Here is a 23,789-nt window from a genome sequence, read left to right on the forward strand (position 1 = left end):
CACCACTGGTAGAAGGCAAATTAAACACACTTAATTGGACATGTAAGGGAGTAAGTGGATCAATGGTGCCATACAAAGCTGGAGCAGGCGACACAGGGTGCTGCGACTCATGCACAATCAAGACCAGCGCCCATATTCAAAGACATTCTCAGAATAGCCACTGCTGATCTCTGATCAGGTTTAGCTCAAGTGTCATGGTTTGCATAGCTGATGTCACTGGACCAGACCAAATAATCCTAGATCAGTGCACTGATTCCTGAAAATGTTCTGCATATGGGCCCGGAGTGAAGGTTAGCCAAAACACGCCGACACACACACTTTCACCAGCATGCTACAAAACCACACGGGGAGGGCAAAGTGGGATGGCGGTAGATGGATGGTAGGTGAATGAATTAGAGTGTTAGTGGTTATTTTGAGTGACAGGGGGTGGGGTTATGTGAGTTTGGGGAGGGTGATAGGGTCAATGCGTCGTGGGCATGCCATGCGCCATAGTGAGTTGGTAACAACTGTCAGAGCTCCCGCAATGAAGGTTAAGGGTTGCCATTTGTTGGTTCCTCTTTTAGGGCTCGGTCTCGAGGTCACCATCTTTGGGATTGTGGCAAGCTTCTGTCAGTTCTGGACGACAGTCCTCACAAAAAATGGGGACTTTTTGTGTGAAAAAAAAATAAAAAAAATAAAAAAGTAAGTTGCCTTGACAAAGGCAGAGAAGTCAATTTTCTTTCTTTTTTGTTTTTAACTTGTTGAAAATCTGCAGTAATGTGGAGGAAACAAAGAGAAAAAAGTAAAAGCCAAAGTGAAAAAAAAAAAACAGGATGGGGGATTGTGGGGTAAAGAAAGAGGTTGTTGGCAGGTCAGGGAGGAAATTGAGAAGAAGCGAAGAAAGAATTGCCTGGTAATACAAACCCATCTCCTCATTTTTTGATAAGAGTGTCTAGGATGAAACTCAAAGAGAACGAATAAAAGAAGAGAGGGGGAGGGGACACACGGCAAACCCAAAAAAAAGACAATAAGAATGATATCTACCAGACAATGTAGTTTGTTTACCATAGCGTGTCCAATGCCTGATTGCTTTCCAGAAAAAGGGGAAGAAAGGAAATCAAAAGAATAGTGAACAAAAAAGGTTGTTAATAAGGATGGACAGAAAAGAAAAACCAAAAGCAATGATGGAGAATTAGGATGTTAGTTAGTACATTAGTTGGTTAGATATCGGTTAGTAGTAAAAAAAATGACTTTTATCATGGATGAGTTAGTGTCGCGGTGAATAAACACTACATGGTTTGTCGGAGGCTGGCAGCGGTAATTAAGTGCCATTGTGCCAATCCTAGCCAAATTTTCCACATCAGAGTCCTGCAAGAAAAAAAACATAACAAAAGCAACAGAGAGAGAGAGAGAGGTACCGTGAGACGAAGGACTTTCAGATAGAAATTTGTAGAGGATGGCTTACGTTCCAACAAGACCTGTGGTGTTTTTTTCACCTTCACCTTAAAAACGTGTGTCTTCAGAAAGAAAATGAGAGTGAAAGACAGATTCGGAGAGAGAGAGGGAGAGAGGGAGAGAGAACGAGAGAGAGAACGAGAGAGAGAGAGAGAGAGAGAGAAGTGTGCGGGCAAGCAGCTCCTGGCTTTTAGCTTCTAACCCCTTAAAACTGTGTCTCATCCTGTTGGGATTTCTTGCTACAACTATTTACTAACCTGCAGGACAAAACCTCGCCGTCGGGGAGGGTCAGGAAATCGACACTTACTTGTTGTGCCGCTCTGAGAGAGACCCTAAATGCTGCTTCACCTTGATGACCGACTAAAGGTCGAGCGAGACATTGAACAACCGCTTTCTGCGGCTACCCCCCACACAGACCGCTTCCTCTGTCTTCCTACAGCCTCCTCCGACTCAAAAGCAAAGCTCAAAGCAATGCAGGTTCATTTGAAATCACATTAAGATTAAATAGCAAACAATATCTGTCGAGTAACAAATTCCACTTGTGCTGAACAGATGCCCATTTGATGGAAAAGTATCGCTGTCTTTAAAAGGCGCGCTGATCATCCGTGCTATAAATACTGTGTTAATGGACGGCTCAAAGACAAACACTCTGTGCCCGGCTTTAAAGTGAAAGTCTATATTCTACGCGGGCATTAAAAACAGGTTGTGAGCGCGGCAGCGCCCGATAGAGGTGTCGGCTTAGGGGAGCGTGAAGCAGAGGAGAATCGTCAGATAACTTTTAATTTGAGGACACAGGAAACTCAGGTTCAGCACGCCAACGGACAGGAGAGAAGAAAGTACCGGAGAAAAAGTCCTCAGTAAGCTACCTTTCACATGCTGCCCAACTGCTTTGCCCTGTTTCAACAACTGTACATTTAGCGAGATAGAAATCAATCAATGACGACAAATCAAAAAGGTTTATGTCACTGTAAGGTCAACCAAAAAAAAATATAATGACATCCGTCTAAATAATGTTTCTGAACTTCAGTGATGGAAATGAGAACCAATCAGAACAAGATGACATTGTTAATGCCCCCTTCAAAAGCTCTTGGAAGCAGCTTGTCGAAAGCGAAAAGAAATAGAGAAATCGCCATCTCCGTCCATCACTGTTACCCCCGATTACCTGTCTCAGGTTGCGTGTCACTTTAATGTCGTGCCAGGCGTTGTCATTGAATTTTCCATTGACTGGCTCCACGATGGCCTCAAAGGCCCCGGAACCCAGATTGATGACGAGGGAGACGGCCCCGTCTTTGAGCGCCAGGTTGACGTAGTCTGCGGATTTGCCCGTGTGGAGCAGGAGCCCGTTGCGTTGCCAGGTCTTGAAGGACAGCGTGATCTCGTCGCTGCTGCTCTGGATGGGGTTCTGCGACAGGTCGTAGCAGAAGTACTCCGAGCCGCGGAAGGTGGCCACGTTCTCCTCCCTCGCTGAAAACGTAGGAGGAAAAAAAAAACAAACAAACAAACAATAGAAAGGTCATTTGCACAGTTAAAACCAGGATTCCTTTTCTTGTCTCAAATGCGTGAACGGTCAGACAGTCGTCATTGCACTCGGTCTCTTCTTGCACGGTTACGTCTGCAAAGCACAAAACAAGTGTCCCATTTGGTCCTCGCATCAATCAAGACACAGCCTCAGTAAATATGAGAACTGGAGCAGTGTGCGGAGAAGGTCACGTCCAACGAGCACATACAATGCACCGCTCGCCATAATTACAGCTACCATAATCCCATCATTCAGTTGAGATCATAAAACCCTATCTGTATGACCGTGGGTTTAGGTTTCGCATGCAGCATGGAGACGGGCAGACTACTTATGATGGAACACTATTCCCCGCTAATGGTGCACATAAATCAAACTTAGTCTGATTTTACAGTTTTATATCACTCCAGTGTTGCAAAGTGACTTCCTGAACCCATTTTTTACATGGACACAGAGGGTAAGGTGAGACAACTCGAGACGCAGAGCGAGGGGGAGGTCAGGGATGGACGGATAGAGAGAGGGAGGAAAAAAAAAGTGCTGGGAGGAGTGACCGTGGAGGAAAGTGTGGACCAGACGAGCAGGTGATGGAATTATGGGCACTTAAGGGTCAGGTTGGATCTATTAACGGTGGTTTTGATCCCATTTCTACATGTTTTCACTGAACTGTTAAACCCCCTTACACATAAATTAATTTTAAGTATAAGCCAAGCCGAAGCATGTTTGTCAGGGCCTTCACTCCAGACCTGGCCACCTTGGGTGGCCCTACCTGGAGTATGTGCTCTGGACGGCATAGCACTGAACATCACTAGACCACACAAGAATAGAAGAACCTATTCTATAAATGAAGTATCTAAAAGAAAAGGATGTTTATTTACTGAAAACCCATTAAGAATGGAGCAGAATGCTCAGTAAAATTATGCAATGTTGTAGGTACAAGAGAATAAAGCATGAAGCCATTAAGACATCAAGTGGAAACATCTTTTTTTTTTTTTTTCCAATTGTAACCTGGCTATATAACAGTTCTGACCAGAGCTGTCCTTCAGAACCCACAGCGGCTTTTAAATTGAATGGTCTGTTGTGTTCTTTCGGTTTCTCTTATCATTCATCCCGATTCAGAATTCTAATGAGCAAGTCTTCATAGTTCAGATCACACTTTTCTTGAGGTCAGGGCCAAAACCGCAAAAAAAGAACATATTGAGTTGTCATTTTCTTTTCTTTGTACTCCCACTGCCTTTTTTTTTTATTGCAGCTTACCAGTGAAGTAGAGGTGTAACCTATTGCTAGCTTTTGTTCCCTGCTATTACATTTGTATTTCTGTTTCAGATGAAGTCTCTGATTATTCCTTCTGTTTTTAATTTGTTTGCTTTTGAAATGCAGTTTTTTTTTCCCCCTCAAAATGTTTTAAACAATTATCTTGTTTTCAACAGTCTAAAGGGTAATTTTAATGTTTCTTCAAGGTTTTATTTTAATGCATTTCCATGTTCTGGTGAAACACTTGTGAATTACCGAATGGCGCTCTATAAATTACCATGCTTTGCTTTCAGAGTCTGCACAGCAAGGCCAAATCCACTCAGATGGTGCTTTCAGCAGCTGAGAACTCACCCACCACTCTATGAAATGTGTAAAGCAATCAAAACAAGGGTCAGAAGTCTGTTGTTGCTCAAAACAACACAGAAAAATCTGTTGATTACTGAGAGGCCTTGCGTTTGTCCAACTGAGAGGTCGTTCAGCTCCATTCATACTTAAACCAAACGCCTCCAGAGCTGGAATAAAAGTGAATCGAGACTTGCTTTATAACTTCCTCTCAAACAGTCTGTTTCATTCTTACAATGTCAGCATTCAGCTGCAAACGATGTCTCATGACGGCTAAAATATACCGGCGATTGTTTCGCTCAGACCAAAGCGAGCGAAGTGTGAAGACAACATTAAACAGTGCCAACATCAGTCCGCATGTCGAAAAGCCATTTCTGCAACCAAAGTCACCAATTTTCCCTCATCGTAAAGGAGAGTGAAGTCACAAAGTAGAGACGGGGCGAAAAAAAATGTTGCGAGAAGACTGTGTGCCGTTTAAAAAACGTGTCCATCATCTGATTCAAGGACAGAGCATCCAGTCTCAGATCTCTCGTGATCAAAGTGTTGGTGACAACTTTATCAAACGACTTGGTGTCGAGGAGTGGTGGATGTGTTACGTAAACAGTAGTGAAAGATTGTCAGATCCAGTATTTTAGATTCCCATGACTGTTGACTGGATTTCAACTCGTACAGTTGCGTGCTCATCAAGCTGGGAACCGAGACTCCGAGAAACGACACTGTAGACACGTTCCCTGTTTAGCTATCTTTCATGGCAGCATCACCGACATCTTAGCTCGGGCCTCAGTGATGTGTTGTGTCAGCTCCTCTGAAGAAAATCTTTTCCTTTGGAAGTTTTCCAATTGACTTGGTGATTTGGCAGATTGGAGCCTCTTGTGGGACGATTTTATGTTTGACACCTCTGATCGACACGAGATATACAGTATACATATAGAAGTTTGTCTCGGTTGGTAGAACCGTCGTCTCACAATCAGAAAGTTGCAGGTGTGATTCCCCATACCCCCACACGTTCCATGTGGAATTGTCCTCGAGCACAGAACCCCAAACTGCTTGCACCTTGCACCAGTGGTATGTGACTGGGTGAATGTGATTAACGTTGTAAAGTGCTTTGGAGCTGCTGCTCAAGCTTTGGTGAGGCACAAGACAAGTGAAATCCATTTACATTATACCTGCCTGCTACATGTTTGATATTACATTATTTGACCGAGTCACTGAAGGAGCTTCGGGCTAAAGAAAAGTGTGTGTGGACCTGAGAGCCTGTTCACATACACTGAAAACATACCAACCCATCTCACTGCTGTTGCACCCGGCAACACCGAGCCACTACCTGCCAACCACAACCATTCTCACAAAATGAGTCATGATAGCCACGAGTGAAATAAGAAACAGCACATGCAGGGAATAATAGGAATGAGAGAGCGAGAGAGAGAAAGAGAGAGAGAGATGCAAGCTGTAAAGTTTTATCTTGTTGTTTTGGATCAGGCGATATGCAAACATGAGGGAGCAGCGTTGTGGAACTGGCAGAAAGACACAAAAGCGAGGAGGCAAAATGAGGAGAATGCAGAGAGTGAAATAGACGAAAAGTAGGCAGGGGTTGTGGTGTAATGTGGCCGCGGAGAAATTTCCCCCGCCCTCGGCATCAAACTCATGCCTTCCCACAACACAGAGACACGAGGAAATACTTTGGGGAGGCAACAAAGGACCTGTGAAAGCCCTCATCCATGCGAAGGGGAATAAATAGAAACCCATTATTACCGCTGAGAAACCACAACACAGAGGGGCAGATGAATATACATCGGAGAATAAAAACACCCCTCCATCTTGGCTGATTTCACGCATGTAATGTAAGAAATTGCACGGGCCTGTTCACAGAGGAGAAGCCAGCCGACTCCACGCTCACACATGCAGTACATTCTTGCTCTTACAAATAGTGTGCAGACATTAAAATGACAGTGTGGTAATTGCTGAAACAAAAGCAGTAACTGGCATGCCAGGGCCATCAACTTTGCCGGGTGTCATTTTCTAAAACTCTGAGATGACTAATAAAATATTGATTTCTCTGTCCACGGCGCGGCTCGAACACACCGCTCTTAGTCTGCCCCAGATGGCTTCAGTCTACATGTGGATTGCGAGGAGTCAAAGAGAGCTTGTGGGTTAGTTTTCACTGTGAATAAATTATGGGCGGAAAATAAAAGACACAAAACTGGCAGCGGGGTGGGTCCTCTGTCACTTCTAGCCTAGGGGCCCCTTGCATATACCTGAGGGCATATTGATGGCTAAATAGAGTTGGGAGCATAACTTTGCGAGAATGATTTTAGTCTCTGAAATGATACCTATTTTCCATCCCCCGAAGCAGTGGTCCTTGAATTTGTTAAAACCAAGATAATCAGGAAACCTCTTAAATTTCAAAAAAAATTAAAACCGTCCTCTGTCGTAAAGCGACTGTAATGTTTCACACCGAATCCAGACACTTGATCTCATTTACGCTGATCCAAGCCGAGGTAGAAAGGTTATTGCCATGGCAACTACCCTCATCTATTAATTACATTGCCTATCTTGACAACTGCAGATCAAATTGCAAAAAAAAAAAAAAAAAAAAAAAAACAGGCATAGAGAGAAGATATGCCTCTTGTCACATGATTGCTGTGAAAACGACAGATAAAACATGTTTCATTTTCTTTCTGCAGATATACTCAAATAGAAGATGTGGCAGTACAGACAACTCCCGATCCTCAAAGTCATTCTGTTCAACACCGTTGTAGAGAAAACTCCAAGTGGACATACAGTATCTTCTAATGAGCTTAAAATATTCATATAGCTGAACTATCTGCTAGTTGTGTGAATAATCTCATTTTAGCTGTTTCACTCTTCAGCATGACATACTCACTTCATCCCTGAAGTTTAACTGGAGCTCCTTTCAATCATGAAAATAAAACTGAACAATACTGTACTTCATGGAACATTTAGGTCCATAACACAGAGATAAAGAAATAATTAATAATAATGTCCGAGCCCACAGTTGGGCTTGATTGGTTTTTCAGTACTGTGAGAGATGATCTTTATTAAAGGAATGTATAAAGCAGAAATGTTTGGCCATGTGCTTCGCAAACATGATTTTAAAATGATTTAAAAACAACTAAGAAGACATGTCCCTGAAAAGCGTCAAACAAATGACATTTTCATTAAGTTCAGAGATGCTTTGCACTTTCTTGTGCTATTTTTGCCGTTGAATGTCAATAATATCAATATAGTCTAAGACTATAATGTAAAGTCTCCAGTTCTTCACCTCATATCCTTCAATACCCACTCAGATGATCGTCATCCATTACCATCTGTCATAGTCTGTCATTAAATACTAAGAAACAGATTACTATTCTGTAGGTTTCATGCACAGCATGGGTATTAATTATAATGATGTAATTGCAAAGTTGCAATGGAGCTTTAAAAAGCTGTCAATGTAACATTGCTGCTATGAATAATTGAGAGAGCAAATTGATATAATGTAATATTTGTGCGCTTCAGCAATATTAAACCTGTGGTAAGTGTATACGGATCCATAAAAACCAGGGGAAATGTATTGCCTGTTGAGACATGTTCTGCACAGATCTGTGGCTTCCATATCGACCATACAGCAGGGTCATTTTCCCTTATTTTCGCCGTCGTCATCAATATTCCATTTGTGCGTTGCCCAGCCCATGCACTGGGGGCTGGGGTTCGATTTCAAAATCCACTGGAAGCAATTAGCTCCTTCATTACCATCTCCCTTTCTCTTCCGCTGCTTCTCTGTGCACACACACACATACACACACACACACACATATCCCCACGCTGCCTGAACTTTCTCTCCTGTGTGACCTCGAGAGCCTTCGAGCAGAAAGAACCGTCACCTCACCCGGCTCCGGTGTGCAACCTTCAGACGCCTGCAGGACACCGAGCAGCCGCCCTTCCATCAAAAACACTTTGAAGGCGTAAGAGGGGAATCAGACGAGTTTTAACGATGGGATTAGAGACTCGAGGCATTGTGATGATCGTGGTTAAACACAGAGCAGAGCTCGAGATGCTACATCTGTACGGCCGCCAAGCGCGTCGGCTTCAAAGCGTGCGGAAGCTTAGCAGGCACGACTAGCATGCGCGGTAGTCCCAAGGAGACGTCTCTGGTGGAGTGAACGCAATCTGCGATGACATCCAACACATCAAATAAATGTTTGCGCTGAATTTTGCTGAATAAATAGGCCTGGAGTTTGAGACCTAAACTTAGAAAGCTAAGATCTGCTTTTAGCTATTGCTGTTCGTGAGATGCCCTGAGGAGGAGAAGTCATTCAAGGTTGCAGTGTCGTGCCACACAATGCATCTTGGGAAAAAAAAGCTGAAAATGCATCGTTCTCTCCCTCTCCCTCTCTCTCTCTCTCTCTCTCTCTCTCTGATGACAGAAAATAACATCATCTGATAACAGTTAAAGCGGTGCCGTTTCCCCCGATGCAGCCGAAAAAGAACAATGTGCTTTTCTGCCTCTCTGCGGGAGGGCGCTAATGCTAGCTGTGCGAGCTTGTGAGGGCTCTAAGCTCAATGGTGAGCCATCACATGTCAAACAAATTTGGAGCATTACGGATGATGCCTCTCTTCAAAGAGGGGGGGGGGGGGCACTGTCAGACTGGCTTGTGTTGGAGGGAGACTGGACAGAAACTGTTCTGCAGTAACATTTCACCAGCCAATTACCGCCATTGTACTATATGCAATAATCAGACTCAATCAGAACACGCAAAAAAAAAAAAACTGATGTTCGCTCTGAAAATGCTGCGTATGAAAGATTTATCTCCCAGTCAGTGGCTGTATGCAAACTGTGCCACATGACAGCTATGAAGATGTCACATGGCATATCTGAGAGGTTAAAGAGAAGCGTCACCCTGACACTTCTTTTTCCCGTCTCGTGTAACCTTGCGACGCCGCGGCGGACGACCTCTCCGTCGCCGCGTTTGAGGTTTGCAGGCACAGATGGAGCCCGGAAGAGGGACGAAGAGCAGAGACATAAAGACAGACATAAACAGAATGGACACGGACGAAGAAATAGAGGAGGTGCAAAAAAGAGACACGGAGGACAAAACGAAAGAAGAAAAGACGGCAGTTTGGGAGACGTGAGACTGGCAAGGAAGACACGGAGGCACTTCCAATGGCTCTCCGGAGAAACAAAGTGACACTGTGTGTTTGGACGAGCAGTAAAGGAGCCGTCCCTCTGGCTCCCGATTCCTCATTACTGCACTGGATAGCACACCGCCCAGTCTCTCGCGCACACTTTCTCACGGTGTCTTTTAAAAACTTGCAAGACGTTCTGCTCAAACAAAACATCCTGTTTGCAGTTCGCAAAAAACCTTTCCGGGAGATGTTTTCGGCTGCAGCCACAAAAGTATATGGAGCTCAAATTGTGGTAGCTATAGAAAGTGCTGCGGGGAGGCGTCTGACAGTGAATGTGAGTCACACTCAGCGTACATAAGGACGAAGTAGAGAGCGGTCAGCCACCACACTATAGGCGACAAGATAAGTCTAAAGCACTAAAGTCATTATCCTCAATGGACCAGCGGTTTTATTAAAGTAGACTCGCACAGAGAGTGGGTAATCAAGATGATTGTGGTGTCCGATGGGCTGCTGATGAGCACAGGCTAAAGCCGGTGAATTCACAGCAGAACTCAATGCGCTTTGTCCAAAAGTTCAACACTGTGGTTCCCTGTACAGATTTTTAATTAACCTCAGAGGTCAATGCCTTCTGATGTACCTCTGGGATTTACAATACTTTATCTTATCACCACCCATGTTATCAGCGTGGCGATGGAAATTCCCCGTCGGCTGCTGACTACAGAGACTTTCAGTAACACTTGAACGTTAGATATGGTGACATTGGGTTGATTGGAATGAATAATTGCCATTTGATCACCAAAGATTCAGAAGCAATTTGAGGCTGCTGTAGACTTTTTGTCATTCCTTACAATAGAGTGCCACAAGAGTCATTTCTAAAAAAAAAATAGCAAAGCCAAAACTCAAAAACAGAATTTTAAAAAATAGATTACAGCCCTGTTTTCAAGTGAAAGCACAAACGTTTTGTTGCGTTTTGGATGTCCGTTTACATGCCAACGGTGCTCGCAGCGTTTTGAAATGGGCCCCCACGGTGGAGCTTTTCAATAATGCTCCGAGTCGATGGGCACTGATAACCAGAGCGTCGTAACTCTCGGTCCATATTCCGAGCAATCCAACTTGGTCCATATGAATATCTGTGTATCTGACTTCATATGAAATGCATGAATGATTCAGTTCCTATCTATATAGTGTGACAACAGTATCTCAGATACTGCAGTAAAATACACGACCAGAGAGCGCAGGAAGGCAGCGCCTCCAGTGCTACGTCCAACTGGAGAGTGAAGCATCTCAGGCTAAACGGCACACGCGAGACAATGATCTGACGATATCTGGAAAAGTAAGAACAGCCCATCCTTTTCTAATTTATTTGCATTAGTATGGACATGGCCGAAGGTTCCCTCCTGGCCACTGGCTGTGACAAGCTCATCACTGTCACCTTCACTGTGTTTTCCTCTGTGTGAGTGTGTGTGTGTGTCAGCGTGTGTGTATGCCAGCGGAGGCCCTTATTGGCCCGCTGATGGTCTCCATAGAGTGAGCGATGAGGTTGAGAGTGACAGCAGGGGGCGGCGGCGGTGTGGATGGCGGGAGTGAACGATGGAGGGATGCAGGGTGTCTGAAGAATAGGGGCAGGCGCCTCAGGTCCAATCCCATCAACTGAGGCAATTGTGCGGAGCGAATGCTGGAGTGTGGAAGGTGGGGGTTGAGGATGAGTTTGCAAAGCAGTGGGGGGGGGGGGGGCTGCATTTCTAATGCTGTACAGTTAAGAGCAGAAGTGATGTTTGCAAGCAGAATTTCTCCTGTGGGAAGAGCTTCAGGGTGGAAAAAGCATTCAATGCTGATATTAAGTGGGAGAAAACATGAGGAGGTGGCCCGTTTTGCCAGCAGAAGGTCAATTAAGAGTCATGGAATGCTCCAAGACAGATTTAGAGCGACTGTGTGATGACTTTGAAATGACCTTGGCGTACTCATGATAAAATTACATTCATAACTGGTATTGATAATATGGAGATTTAGTGGTTTGTAGTATTGTTAATCGAATAAATCACACTTCTGTGTGTTCATGTAGAGTCTCCATGTTCTTCGGCTAGAAGAAAACAAAACAAACAAAAAAGATGCTGCTGGACTTTGAATCTTAGATATGAGGATGCAATCGTGTGTGTCTTTGTGGCTTAATGATGAAATGCATGAAACTGCATGCACATATGAATACAAATGGATAAGGACCAACAGGACCATCAGTAACTGTAGGGGCACTGTTGTTACACTCCTTGGTAATCGGTCAGTATGTTAATCCACACTCTGGTGCCTTCAGCACCAAATGCTCATTCAAAACCAATGTACATAGACGTATACGGCAATTAGCAGTAACACCATTTACATGTAAAACATACATGAGCTGCAGCTCCTCCAATCCTGATTTGAATAAAGCAGGTCAACAATGGATGGATGGATGTGTCTATAGTCCATCAAAATACGTTTTCACTACTTAACTAAACACATTAATTGGAAAATACAACATATGCTTGATTATATGTATAGCTATGAGTGGCCATAGTGTTACTGGTACGTGTTTGTTGAGTTGTTAAACTGAATAAGATTTATTGGTGTAGAAGACAAAATGTAAATTATACAATTAAATGTAGTGCAAACTCATGCTTGCAAGTGATGAATAAAGACTTATCAGGCTTCTCAAAGCAAAATTGTCAGGACTACTTTGCGTGACCATGCATGGCATTATTTGGTTTAGGGTTAATAGATTGACTTTTGCTTTTGAGTTAAGATATATTTATATAATGTGTGTGTTTTCACAGAAATACATGACACATGTGGAAATTAATTTTAAAACATCTAAGACGAACAAGCTCCTGCCCCCAATTCCCCAACTACCCGCAAGTATTATACCGAGAATGCATTTTAAGAAAGAAGCAACAATTTCTTTGTGATAATTATTTCAATCTCGGTGAATACTGTTCTCCTGGAAGAACACATTTCACCGCAGTAATTCAAATGAATATGTATGTTTGTCTAATTGGTGTCGATTTGCATTCATGCACACTTTCTGTGTGCATGAATAAAATAGTTGGATGGCCACCCCACAATGACCATGAAGCTCCACCACAGATCTGTAGTAACAATAACCTTCAATGAACAAAATCTAATTTGTTCATCTTTGAACGGTAGAAAAAAACTGTTACTAATCTGTGCTTTACTCATATGTCAGCATAGAATAAATTAAAACAATATAAAAAAAACTGTCTGTAACCAGGAGACCACAGTGACGCTCATTCATCATATCAGCCTCATTAATTCCCTGATTAAAAGCCCAAATCATCCTGCAGTGTGTCACTGATCACATTTAGAGTTCAAACAAACTTTTCTCCCATGTTTGATTTTTTTTCTTCTCTGTTTTATAGCTTTGAAATACCACCTGCATAGTCTTACAGCGCTGTTGTAGCGTTCATAAATCTCCTTTTTTTTTGGTTTTTTTTAAACTGTGGATTACAATATTGTGTAGTCATCTGTAGTCTGTATTATTTCCTTCAACAATCAAACCATCTTTGACAGTGTGTCTCCTGAATGCCGACTGTTGCATCAGGATGGCAGCTGTCATCCTGAGCCCAAATGCAAAGTGACGGCACGGAGCGCTGCGTCGGTTTCACATTCTCTCCACCGTTCTGTCGAGCGCAGCCTTGATAGACTTGCATCACTCCACTGTGTGGGTTCTGCAACTTATTTGTTTTCATTGTTCGCCTGACACATTATATGCTTTGCCAATAAAATGTGCTTTTTTTTTTTTTGTCTGTATGATTGAAATCATTTAGTTACTTAATGAATGGATGCATTTGCGTTCTGTATTAAAAAAAAAAAAAAAAAAAAATCTACATTGTGTGCTTCAAGTAACCTGTCAACAATTCCCATGCTTTGTGTGTAAGCATACATGTGTGTGTGTGTGTGTGTGTGTGTGTGTGTGTATATACATGTTTGGGCTGAGAGTTCCGGGCAGGCGGGCCCTTCCCCAGAGCCTGTCAATCACCCAGAGTGGCGTTGGCTTATTGGCTATTATCTCTGCTGTCAGACGCTGGCCGCGCCTCTACCTCACCACATCAGTCTCTGTCAGTTCTCGCGCTGCCTGTGGATAGAGCTGTGGAGCATGAAGCCGCATGCTACCGTTATCATTACTTTCAGTGACATATGCCGTTTCAGCGCGGGGCCTCCATCAACAAACATCACCCCTCTCCCTTTTGAGTGAACGGGCCCAATTAAATTATTTCATTCATTTAATAAGAGGACCAGTTGAGGGATGTGTCAGATTACTTTTATCATCCACTTCGCGGCTGAGCCCGACATGGCTTCAGCGCGCTATATTGATGCTCTCCGCCCACGCTTGGCAATACGAGCGTCGGCAAAAACTATTAACAAGTCCTTTAAGCGGCTGCCACTTTTTCCCATTTGCACACGCATGAAGTGATTTTTTCATGCATAATACTGGACACTTCAAAAAACCAGGAACGCTTCACATGCATTGTATTTCCATCTCAGTCCGTGGATTTCACAGGTTCTCCGGTGTGTTTACTGCTTATGTTGACACACTTTCTAAATCCTCACCACCACCTGGGAAATGTTCGAGGCAACTTAACATTCACGCTTGTAATTACTAACGTGGGGTTGATGTGAAGGTTTTTTTTTCTTCAGCGGTTTCACGCATACACAAACCTCCCAAATGTGTTTAAGTCTACACGTGCTGCAAGGATGAAATGAAACAGAATAAACACACACATCATTTTCCAAAACAGCCACAAGATTAGACTTGGGTGAATAGCTCTGCGAGAGTGTAGATACTACTGTTCCCGTATGGTTTGAGAAATGCCGAGATGTTTTCCTCGCATGCATCCGTCAAACCAGCCATCTGCCCATCCTCACTTTTTATCCATCCATTCTCCTTTGAACGCGGGCATTTATGTTTTCCCTTGGTATACAGTTTCCTCTAGGTATTCGATGCTAATTGGGAACATTAATGGCAAGTACACAGATATTCGTATGGCGAGATGACAAATTTAGATTTCTATTCCGGGTGACTCTCAACTAAAAAACTACCAAATCCCAGGAGAATATGGACGGCAAGGTGACCAGATCCCCACTAACCAGATAAAGACTAGTGTTTCTTGTGTGGGAGAAAGTCGTCTTTGAGTCTAAAATAACATTAAAAAGAACTAAAGCATTTCTATTCTGCCCGTCAGGTTATAACATTACTATGCTTTGCCGTCCGGTTTATTATGTTGCACATAACAGACGATGAAAATGAAAACTTAAATTTGTTTTATTTTAATGCATCTTTCCCCAAGTTCTCTTGCATAAGAAAAGTGTTGTTTCACATCATATTCGCCTCCATGTGAAATGGAAAAAAAGACTTCGGCAGACTTCATTAAAAAACTTTCTCAGGCTCGCCGTGCGCTGGGTTCACCCAGGGAGACGTAGTTTCCCATTCTTTGTTGTAGCTGCATTTCCTTGTTGTAGCCTTAGTATAGGTTGCTGTTTAGTCCCTTCCCTCCATCTTTCACTGTATTCTTATATTGTGATATGGGACCGCTCACGCAGTCAAAACGCGCTATAAGAGCGAAGCCCATTTATCATTCTCGTTAGTTTGGTGCGCATGCCTCTGAGTCGTATCCCTCATCCGTCTTCGATAAACCATGATCCCCGCCTCAATTTGCAGGATGTGTGAAAAGTGATGGGAATGCATCTGGTCACCCTAACTGGGAGTCATGCCACTTTGGAGTCCACCATTAGTGTTATTGTCCATCTACTTGCACATCTGCAGAAGAATTATTTACTGTGAGTAAAAGTAGCATATCCCCCCCGTTTATATGGAGAAGGAGCTGTAACATTTTCAAAAAGTTCCACTATTGGAGTTGGTTTTGATAAAGTTGCCTTTTCAAATAAACCAACCCCCAAAACCCAATGGAAGTTTTGTATTTTCACTTGAAAATGTCGTCGTAGCCTAAATTGACCACAGGATTGAGTGTGCATCTGCCCCGTGATGTACCCGGCCTTCGACCAGTTTGGAATCGGCTCTCGCGCGCCTGAATTGGATGGATGAATAAATATGTAATTTCTCACTCCATTTAATACCAGTAAAAAAAAAAAATTTTCCTGATGGAAAAAAATAAAGCTAATAACCACAATAACTCCCTAAACAAAAATATGATTTCAATGGACTAATACAAATGAGAAAAAGATTGATTTCTACGTACGCTACCATCCAGGCCATGTTGTTTTCATGGAACGCCATGTTCATTTCAGGAGGATTACACCAAAATACATTTTGCCCGTATTAACCCTCTTATGACCAGAGTGGTGGAATTATTTCTAATTTTCTGGCTTTTCTCTTTCATGGCAGCTCTTCAATATTTAAGTGTGCTTTTGACTGTGAATGTTAAAAAATATGTGATACACTCAGCAATCTGTGATTGGATGCTCATAGTATCCATTGTCATGAACCATGCAACTCATAAATGAGCATGCTCTATTGAAAGTGAAATGAAACCATCTTTAGTTTGACATGTTTCCTTCTGACTTCACGTCATTTGCACATTATTTCATTGTGGTTTTATTCATGTTCTACCCTAATTTTCTGAAATAGGAATAGTACATAGATGGCAATAGACTCATAAGTGTTGACCTGACAAGCAATCAAGCTCCACAGCGGACTATCATCACTGCAAAAAAAAAAAAAAACATGAGATAAAGAGAAATAATGCAAGTTCATGCTGTGACTGTTTCTATTGTTTATTTTTTCACATGGTATTTTCCCTGATTCCAAATAATGCAATACAATTCCTGGCAGAAATCATAAACTAATGAGTGGGAGGGAGACGGAGTCCCTCACCGGCACTTGAAACAGATTAGCGCACATTCCTCGTCGAAGCGGAGGCCATCTAATATTTATTACCTCTATAACCTACTCTCTTGTGTACCGCTGGAACGTTTAGCTGCATGCAGGGAGGCGAGGGGTTAAAAGGGGAACAGCGGTGCCATAAAAGGGACAATGAAATAAACATGACTCACCGTGAAAGAGCCCTCAAAGCCAATATAATCGAGATGGCAGGGGAAAGAGCCGGGTGCCAGAGGTGGTTAATGACAAGCACCCCCTTCAGGCGTGAACTGTGACCTCATCTCAAAGACCAAATACGGCCAGTGGACTTTTAAGGAAGCCAACCACGATTTTGGTCAGACGACCATCTATTTAGGCACTCTGAAATCTACCGCACCGGAAGAAATTGGAGAAAAGATGACTGAGAGGACGAAGACCACCCCATCTCGTATAAAAATGTAGGTATGCCGGTGTACAATGATTATTTTTTTTTTGGGGTGGGGGGGGGATCACAGAGGAGAGGCAGGAGTAACATCTTCCACGCTGAGCTTAACAGAAAGAAGAGAAGGGGAAGAAAATACTTCTGCGGCTTTAAATCCAGTTAGAACCAGTTGTAAGCCTGTAGCCAAAACAATATGTGACTCTCGCGCCGTGCGTGTAGGACTGTGTGCCAGTGTGTGCAAGCACTCGTGACAAGATAAGAGTAACGATGGATTACTCTCACCTTTTCCAGCTTTCTCTTTTAACCTTAACCCATATTGTTGGTTGTAAACTTTGTTTTTTTTTTTTAATGGGTATAGGCTTGGATTCCATGTAAATGATGCATGGGCAATAAACTGGCGCATGAAGGAAGAGGATACCCACACCTGAGCATAAACAGGACCAGCAGTAATCTTGGCGCGTGCAGGCGACAGCCACACTAATCTTATCCTTCAAACGAGCGCGCACTCAGTCACACGCACGGCCTCGATCACGTGGACGCAAACCCTGACGCCCGGCCGCCGCGTGCCTACATTTTCCCTCTGAATGCTGCCATTTTCCAGCCTCTCTCCTTCCCACCGTCCTCTCCTTTCTTCCTCGAATACCCCCCCCCCCCCCCCCCCACGACACGTGAATTTCCCTGAGCTTCGGGGGACACGTCGGGGGAGAATCTAAACCTCGTCGTCACTTCCCGGGCTCGGCTCGGCTGAACCGAACCGAGCGGCTCCATCCCACCGCCTCCTTTCAGCCGTCTAAAATTAGCAGAGATCCACAGGCTCTGCAAGGAGAGGCAAGGGGCCGACTCGCAAAGTCATCCGGAATGTCAGTCTCCCCCCGTTTTACGTTTGATTTGTTGCGCGCTAATAATGGACCTTGTAAACTTTTGTGTTTTATGCTTCTGCGTGTGAACATAAGGGGGGGGGATGTGTGTGTGTACGTGTGTCTGTTTTATGAAACACAATGCCAGATGCCTTTCCAAATCCTGTTCGGCTGCAATCAAATCAAATGATTCCTGACATGCAGAGGTAAATGCTGAATTACCGTCATTGAAGAAAGTGGTATTTACTATTTGTTGAGCAAGGTCTGCCGACTCATACTATAACTATGCTAATCCAAGCTTGTTAGAGCGGTCCCACTGTCTGTTGGGCCGTCTGCCGAATGGAAACGATTCAGCTGTTCCTCGTCTTGCAGCTGCAACAGCAAGCATGTGCATGCAGGAACGTGCACGGCGGAGGACGATCCAATGTTCACAGTACTTCGTGCATCACGGAACTATTATATCGACCTGCACTGGCACCTTTACAAAATGGAACCATATTCCACAAAAGTTAGGACACTGCAACATGTGCATGAGAAATCTCAGAGGCATTTGATTCTTAAAAATAGCTTTTGTGTGACGATGAAGTAAAATTAGAAAAACAGCTAAATGTTTCTGATTCAAACTCCTTTTTGTTTGTCTGTGTATTAGCAAACACAGAACCTGAAGTTGCTCCCAGTGTGCAAATAGAGCAAATTATGTTGATTGATTTGATTCTGCTGCAAGATTACATACGTATGTATCATATGTATGAAGACATTTGAGGCTGCCTTGCTTAAATATGGAGTCGGAATTAATGATCCATTGCACTTGCTTCTGATTTGCTTTTTTCCCAAAAACCTCTCAACTTTTTTCGATCTCTGTGCTACAGAGGCGTTCCTCCATGCAAAGCTGTAAATGCAATCAACATGTGAATACAGGTACAGATAACACGCACGCACGCACGCGCCTGCGCACACAAACTTCCTCCTGCTGTCTAGCGGGGAAGTCAATAACATTATCCCCTCTCCATCTCAGCGGCGGTTATTAGTCTGGAGAGCCAAACGGCCCTCCTCAATGACACTCTGGAGATGAAGGGATAAATCACCACGCTGAAAGCACGAGTCTGCCGGCAGAAGTGAGAGAGAATTGGACCCGGAATACAACGCTCAAAAAAAAAAAAAACATGCACAGACTCAGGTCTGGAGACACCAAAGTTGGGTTGGTATGACATTTCATTTTATATCTTAAAGGTGCAGAAGATGTGAAGACAATTCCTTCCAAATGTATGGCTTCATAAATCCAGCTGGTTTTTTAAGCGCCGTGCCCAAGTGTCTCTCGCTCTCTCTCTCTCTCTCTCTCCCCCTCCCATCTCTTTCCCTATGTCACACTCACTCTCCATCTCACTCTATTCTGCTTTATCAAAGAGAGAAAAGGTGCTTTACTTGGCCTGGTACTCTAAAAGCATCCACTTTGTCTCCCTCTCCTCCCCCCCTGCTGCCACCGACTCCCTTCTCCGTTTCACCCAGCTCGCTCTGTCCCACGGGACTCTTCAAAATGCAAGGAGAGAGGAACAAACGCCAGAAGGCTTACTGCTAGTTGGATAACGCACACCCGAACACCTCATGGACTCCTGTGCCCTATTTCCATTGTGTGAAAGACATTACATCAACAACTTCAGGCTGCTTTCACAATTGAGATGAAAAAGTCACCGCGTTGCTTTCACAAGAGATAGAAAGAGATGCATTTAAGTTTTCCCCTCTGATAAAGCGTCTTCAATTTTTAGTTGGATTGCCAGTCAAACTTAAAGTCACAAGTCTAAGACATTTTCAGTCCATTTACGTCATCTGTTCGTATCTCTGAAGAAATGCTTTTCAGTTCTGTTGCCTCCTTTGAAAAGACAATGTTGTTTGTCAGCAGCTTCTAAAAATACTATAAATCACAGTAACAAAATGAAGCAGGACGATGACGAAGGCCTGGGACGGATGTACGCACGGAATCATCTTGATTAGACGCCGGGAAAGATTGCAGTGTTCGGTTAAGATTGAAAACAGAACAGTGGCTGGTCAGATCAAAATAACCACCTCGGTAACGTGAGGAATCTTTTGTCATCAGTTAGAATAATATCCTTGTGGTTAAGGTTATGTGAAGACCACGAGCATGGGTTTGATTAACACCGACTCATATTATCGTTAAACTGAACCCTTCATCAGCGTCCTCTTGACTATCGTTTATCAGATTCAAAATATAATAGAAGTTTAGCTCATGAATACTCACTGTGGATGCTAAATGTTCAATGGAATTAATTCATCTGGAGCATTTTTACCACATCAGCACAAGCTGCTGGAACTCCAATGACAGGATGTTTGAGGTTCACTGTCTTGCCCAAGGACACTTCAACTCACAGACAGGGTGCCTTGGGGATCGGAATACATACTTTGAGATTGTAAGATGACCCATACCTCTCTATGCTCCAGTGAAAATTTGAAACAAAACCTACCTTCAGGAGATGTGAGAATACGGCAGTAACATTAATCTAGCCTTGCCTCAGTCCAATGAGAATTTTACAAAAAAAAAAAAAAGAAGGTGCCATAATAACCTTTAAATTGAAACGGCAAAGCTTTTAAATTATATAAATGACTGTATATTTCCACAAAACCAGAATGGATTGGACCCTCTTGAGGACTGATTTTGGCCCACGGGCCTTATATTTGACACCCCTTTTATAGTTTATGCAAACTTGGTGAGATTGGTGCTCGAGACCGCCACTAGCTCCTTCTCGAAAGTAGACCTTTAACAACGCTGTTCTTGCACTCGCCTGTTCCACTGTGAACAGAAATATTACCCTGCATTCCACTCAAAAGAACAAGGTGTAACTTCTTCGACACTGTGGCAGAGCTGTTGTGGCCCTCAAACCCGCCTTGAGCCACATTCGCTTCATTATTCAAAAAAACAGGCTTATAACTTCGAGCCCAAGGACAACCGGAGACTTGCACAAAAAAACTAAAGGCACACTTACACCCCGAAGCGACTCAATAAAAAATAACTAGTACAGTACCGTGTGTTGATCTTAAAATGGGTTGGACAAACTAAGCGTTGGTCGAAGTGGCTTGTTATGTGTGTGCGTGTGTGTGTGCGTGGACCTATCGAAGTAAATGTCAATTCCCATGGGACAGCTGGCTGTATGGTACGCTGGTCAGCTCCGCCCTGCAGGCTACCACTCCAAATGTCTATTTCTGGAATATGCATGAGCGTGCGCGTCTGTGCGTATGTGTTTGACCAGTTACGGCTGGTGAGGAGTGTGAGACTGTTGCGTTGCACCAGAGGCTGCTCCAGATGGACAGCCCAGGTGGGTGGACCACAATAGCGTGTGCATCCGCCAAGGTATGGTGGGGGGGTTTAGAAACAAAGCACGCTCTTCGGGATTTTTGACTTGGAGCTTATAATCACACAAACACACAGAGAGGCACATTCAACACATCCGACACTCAGGTGAGTGCATAAACACAGGGATGATGGCGGTGCTGATGATGACGATCGCTATAGCGGTTTGTTCAAGTGTCCTTGTGGGATTCTGTGTGAGAGCCGACATAGAGGACCTAATTTACACTTACTAGCCAAGGAGAAGAGAAAAATATGAACAAAGACGGGGAAAAAAAACTAACTACAAAAATCTGCTGTGAAGTCTCAAAGGGTCCATCTCGATTATTTCAATGTGTTCGTGAAATCCCCATTAGAGCAACCAGCAGAACTCAGTGATCTGTGCTTACTGTACATTTGTATATGTATGTGTGTGTGTGTGTGTGTGTGTTCTCTGGTACTGTGTCGAACACTTTGTCCACTGCGTGCTGCGTCTGAAACATTAATGAGCAGTGGTGAGATGAGAAGAAGGGAATTTGCTGAATTGCCATAATGAGCACGGTTGATTTGTAATTATTCATGGTGACACATTGAATCTGATGTGGTTGAGGGATCAGGAGCACGGTGACTCTTCAGTGGAGAGGACTTTCTTTCCCTGCTACTTTACTGGCTCTCATGTGACCCTGAAGTGGAAAAAGACCACCTAAAAACCTCACAGATCTCAACGAGCCATACATTGATCTTCTGTCATCCTGGACAGGTCAAACACACTCACATTAAAACCTATGGGCAACAATAAGCATGTTTTTTCAAATGCCGAAGGTACCTGGAGTACCTGAAATCATTCCAAGCAGCACGAGTGTGTATTTGGGGATCAAAAGACTTAATATGCCATTTGTGCAAAAACCAAGAACAGCTATTATCTGCAAACCTGCTCTGCACAGAGAGGACCTCACCTGCAGCAGCGGTTCAGAGAGTAACTGGCAGATAGCAGCAGTCCATTAAGTTAAAAAACTCCAGAGGTTGACTCCTATTTTTTTTTGCAGTCCACAGTGGAGGACACGCAGGGCAGAGTACCACAGAAATGCTCAAAAACGTATTAGACCGTAAATTTGGACCAATAATTCATAAAAAAAAATATGACCTCAAACCAGGCAACGGCTGGGCATAATGAATGAGGAAAGACTGAGGTCGGAGGCTTTGGAAGAAGTCTCAGTGAGAGTGGCGTGCGTACGTGCGCATGTGGATATGAATGGAACTTCTCTATAGGACTTTCAGTTTCAATTTGCGATCCATTAGCTTGTAATAAGCGCCATACGTTCCCTCCTGCCCTGAGAATCAACAGCTTGGGGAGTGAGGAGGAGAAGGGAAAGGGCATTTAGAAGTCGGCCACACAGCTACACAATGCGGCAATTAGAGCAGCTCCAGTCCGTGATGTGGCATTTAACAGACGCCCACATAAGCGCGGAGCCTGGGAGGTTCATCCAACAGTCACATCATGCTGGATTGGTGATCAACCTTGCCTTCTGGATGTGTGTGTCGCTGTGTTATCTCCATGGAGTCTTCAGCCAGTTCAGCCCCAGTGACGCTTTATTAAACCTGGGGATCTTTTTTTTTTTTTTTCTTCCTCTCTGTAGTTGAGGTCGTAATCATCTCCCGGTCATTTTACCCAACTCGGCTTGTTAGCAAAGTTTTAAAGTCAGTGTCACTCCTCCAACTCGCTCTATAATCAATGAGGCTAAATGAGAAACTCTCATCCAGGACGGGGCTGGATTTGACCTCCACCTGCCATCCAGGCTGAGTGAAGTGTGGCTGTCAGATGACCTTTAACTCGCAGTGCCGTGTCCATTGAGGCAAAAGGTTTCAAGAAAACCACCTGATCCTCTCCTTTAAAGTTTATTTTAAGTGAGACACAGGCAGGCAGGGGGGAGGTAGCTGTTTGACAATTCTTTTGTTGGGTGAGGAGGATTTCTTTAGAGGTTAACGGCCTATTTCAAAGAACAAATAAGAAAATAAAAAAAATTATAATATGAAAAAGTCACGCAAAACTAAACAAGAAACAAAACAGGGCTGCAATAGCCAGGAACCCTATTTTAATCCTGAGAAATGAATCCAGTTCCCATGAGTTGTACCACATACGATCATGACGTTCGGATCGTGTTTGGAATCCAATAAGATCATAATCTGAAGGGATAAAGTAAAATTTTGAATGTGAATAGACAAATCTGCTTCACATGAATATGAGCAAGTACTTTACATAAACAGTAGAGTTAATAATTCTATATTATGATCCACATGTCCACATAAAGTGTCGCTCACAAAGAAATAAATTAAATAGTAATTAATTATATCATCCATTTTTCACAAAGTATGATAGATGATATGATGTATGATTAAATTAAATATGATAAGGACATATAATGTAAGAAAAAAAAGAATAAGATAATTTAAAAAATCAGCAGGTTTTACCTGTGTTTTGAATAGTGATCAATTACTACATGGTCCAAATTGTAACTTCTGTGGTGTAGTTTACCTCTCGTTTCTTGTTGTTCCTACAAAAGTTTTACAAAAATGTGAGCGTGATCTAAAATATTAATGCTTTACTAAAAAAAAAA

General features: G+C 43.3%; 1 protein-coding gene across 1 annotated transcript in view; it reads right to left on the minus strand.

Annotated features, from left to right (window-relative positions):
• nrxn3b (neurexin 3b) overlaps window positions 1-23,789 on the minus strand; it is a gene marked incomplete at both ends in the record, with an annotated part of 330,758 nt that overhangs the window by 255,513 nt on the left and 51,456 nt on the right. Inside the window, 2 exon segments of the mRNA XM_080514353.1 lie at window positions 1,045-1,068; window positions 2,597-2,898. Of these exon segments, the coding sequence (XP_080370479.1) occupies window positions 1,045-1,068; window positions 2,597-2,898 (326 nt within the window).

This window comes from Blennius ocellaris, assembly GCF_963422515.1.
Source record: "Blennius ocellaris genome assembly, chromosome: 18".
Classification (NCBI taxonomy): Eukaryota; Metazoa; Chordata; class Actinopteri; order Blenniiformes; family Blenniidae; genus Blennius; species Blennius ocellaris.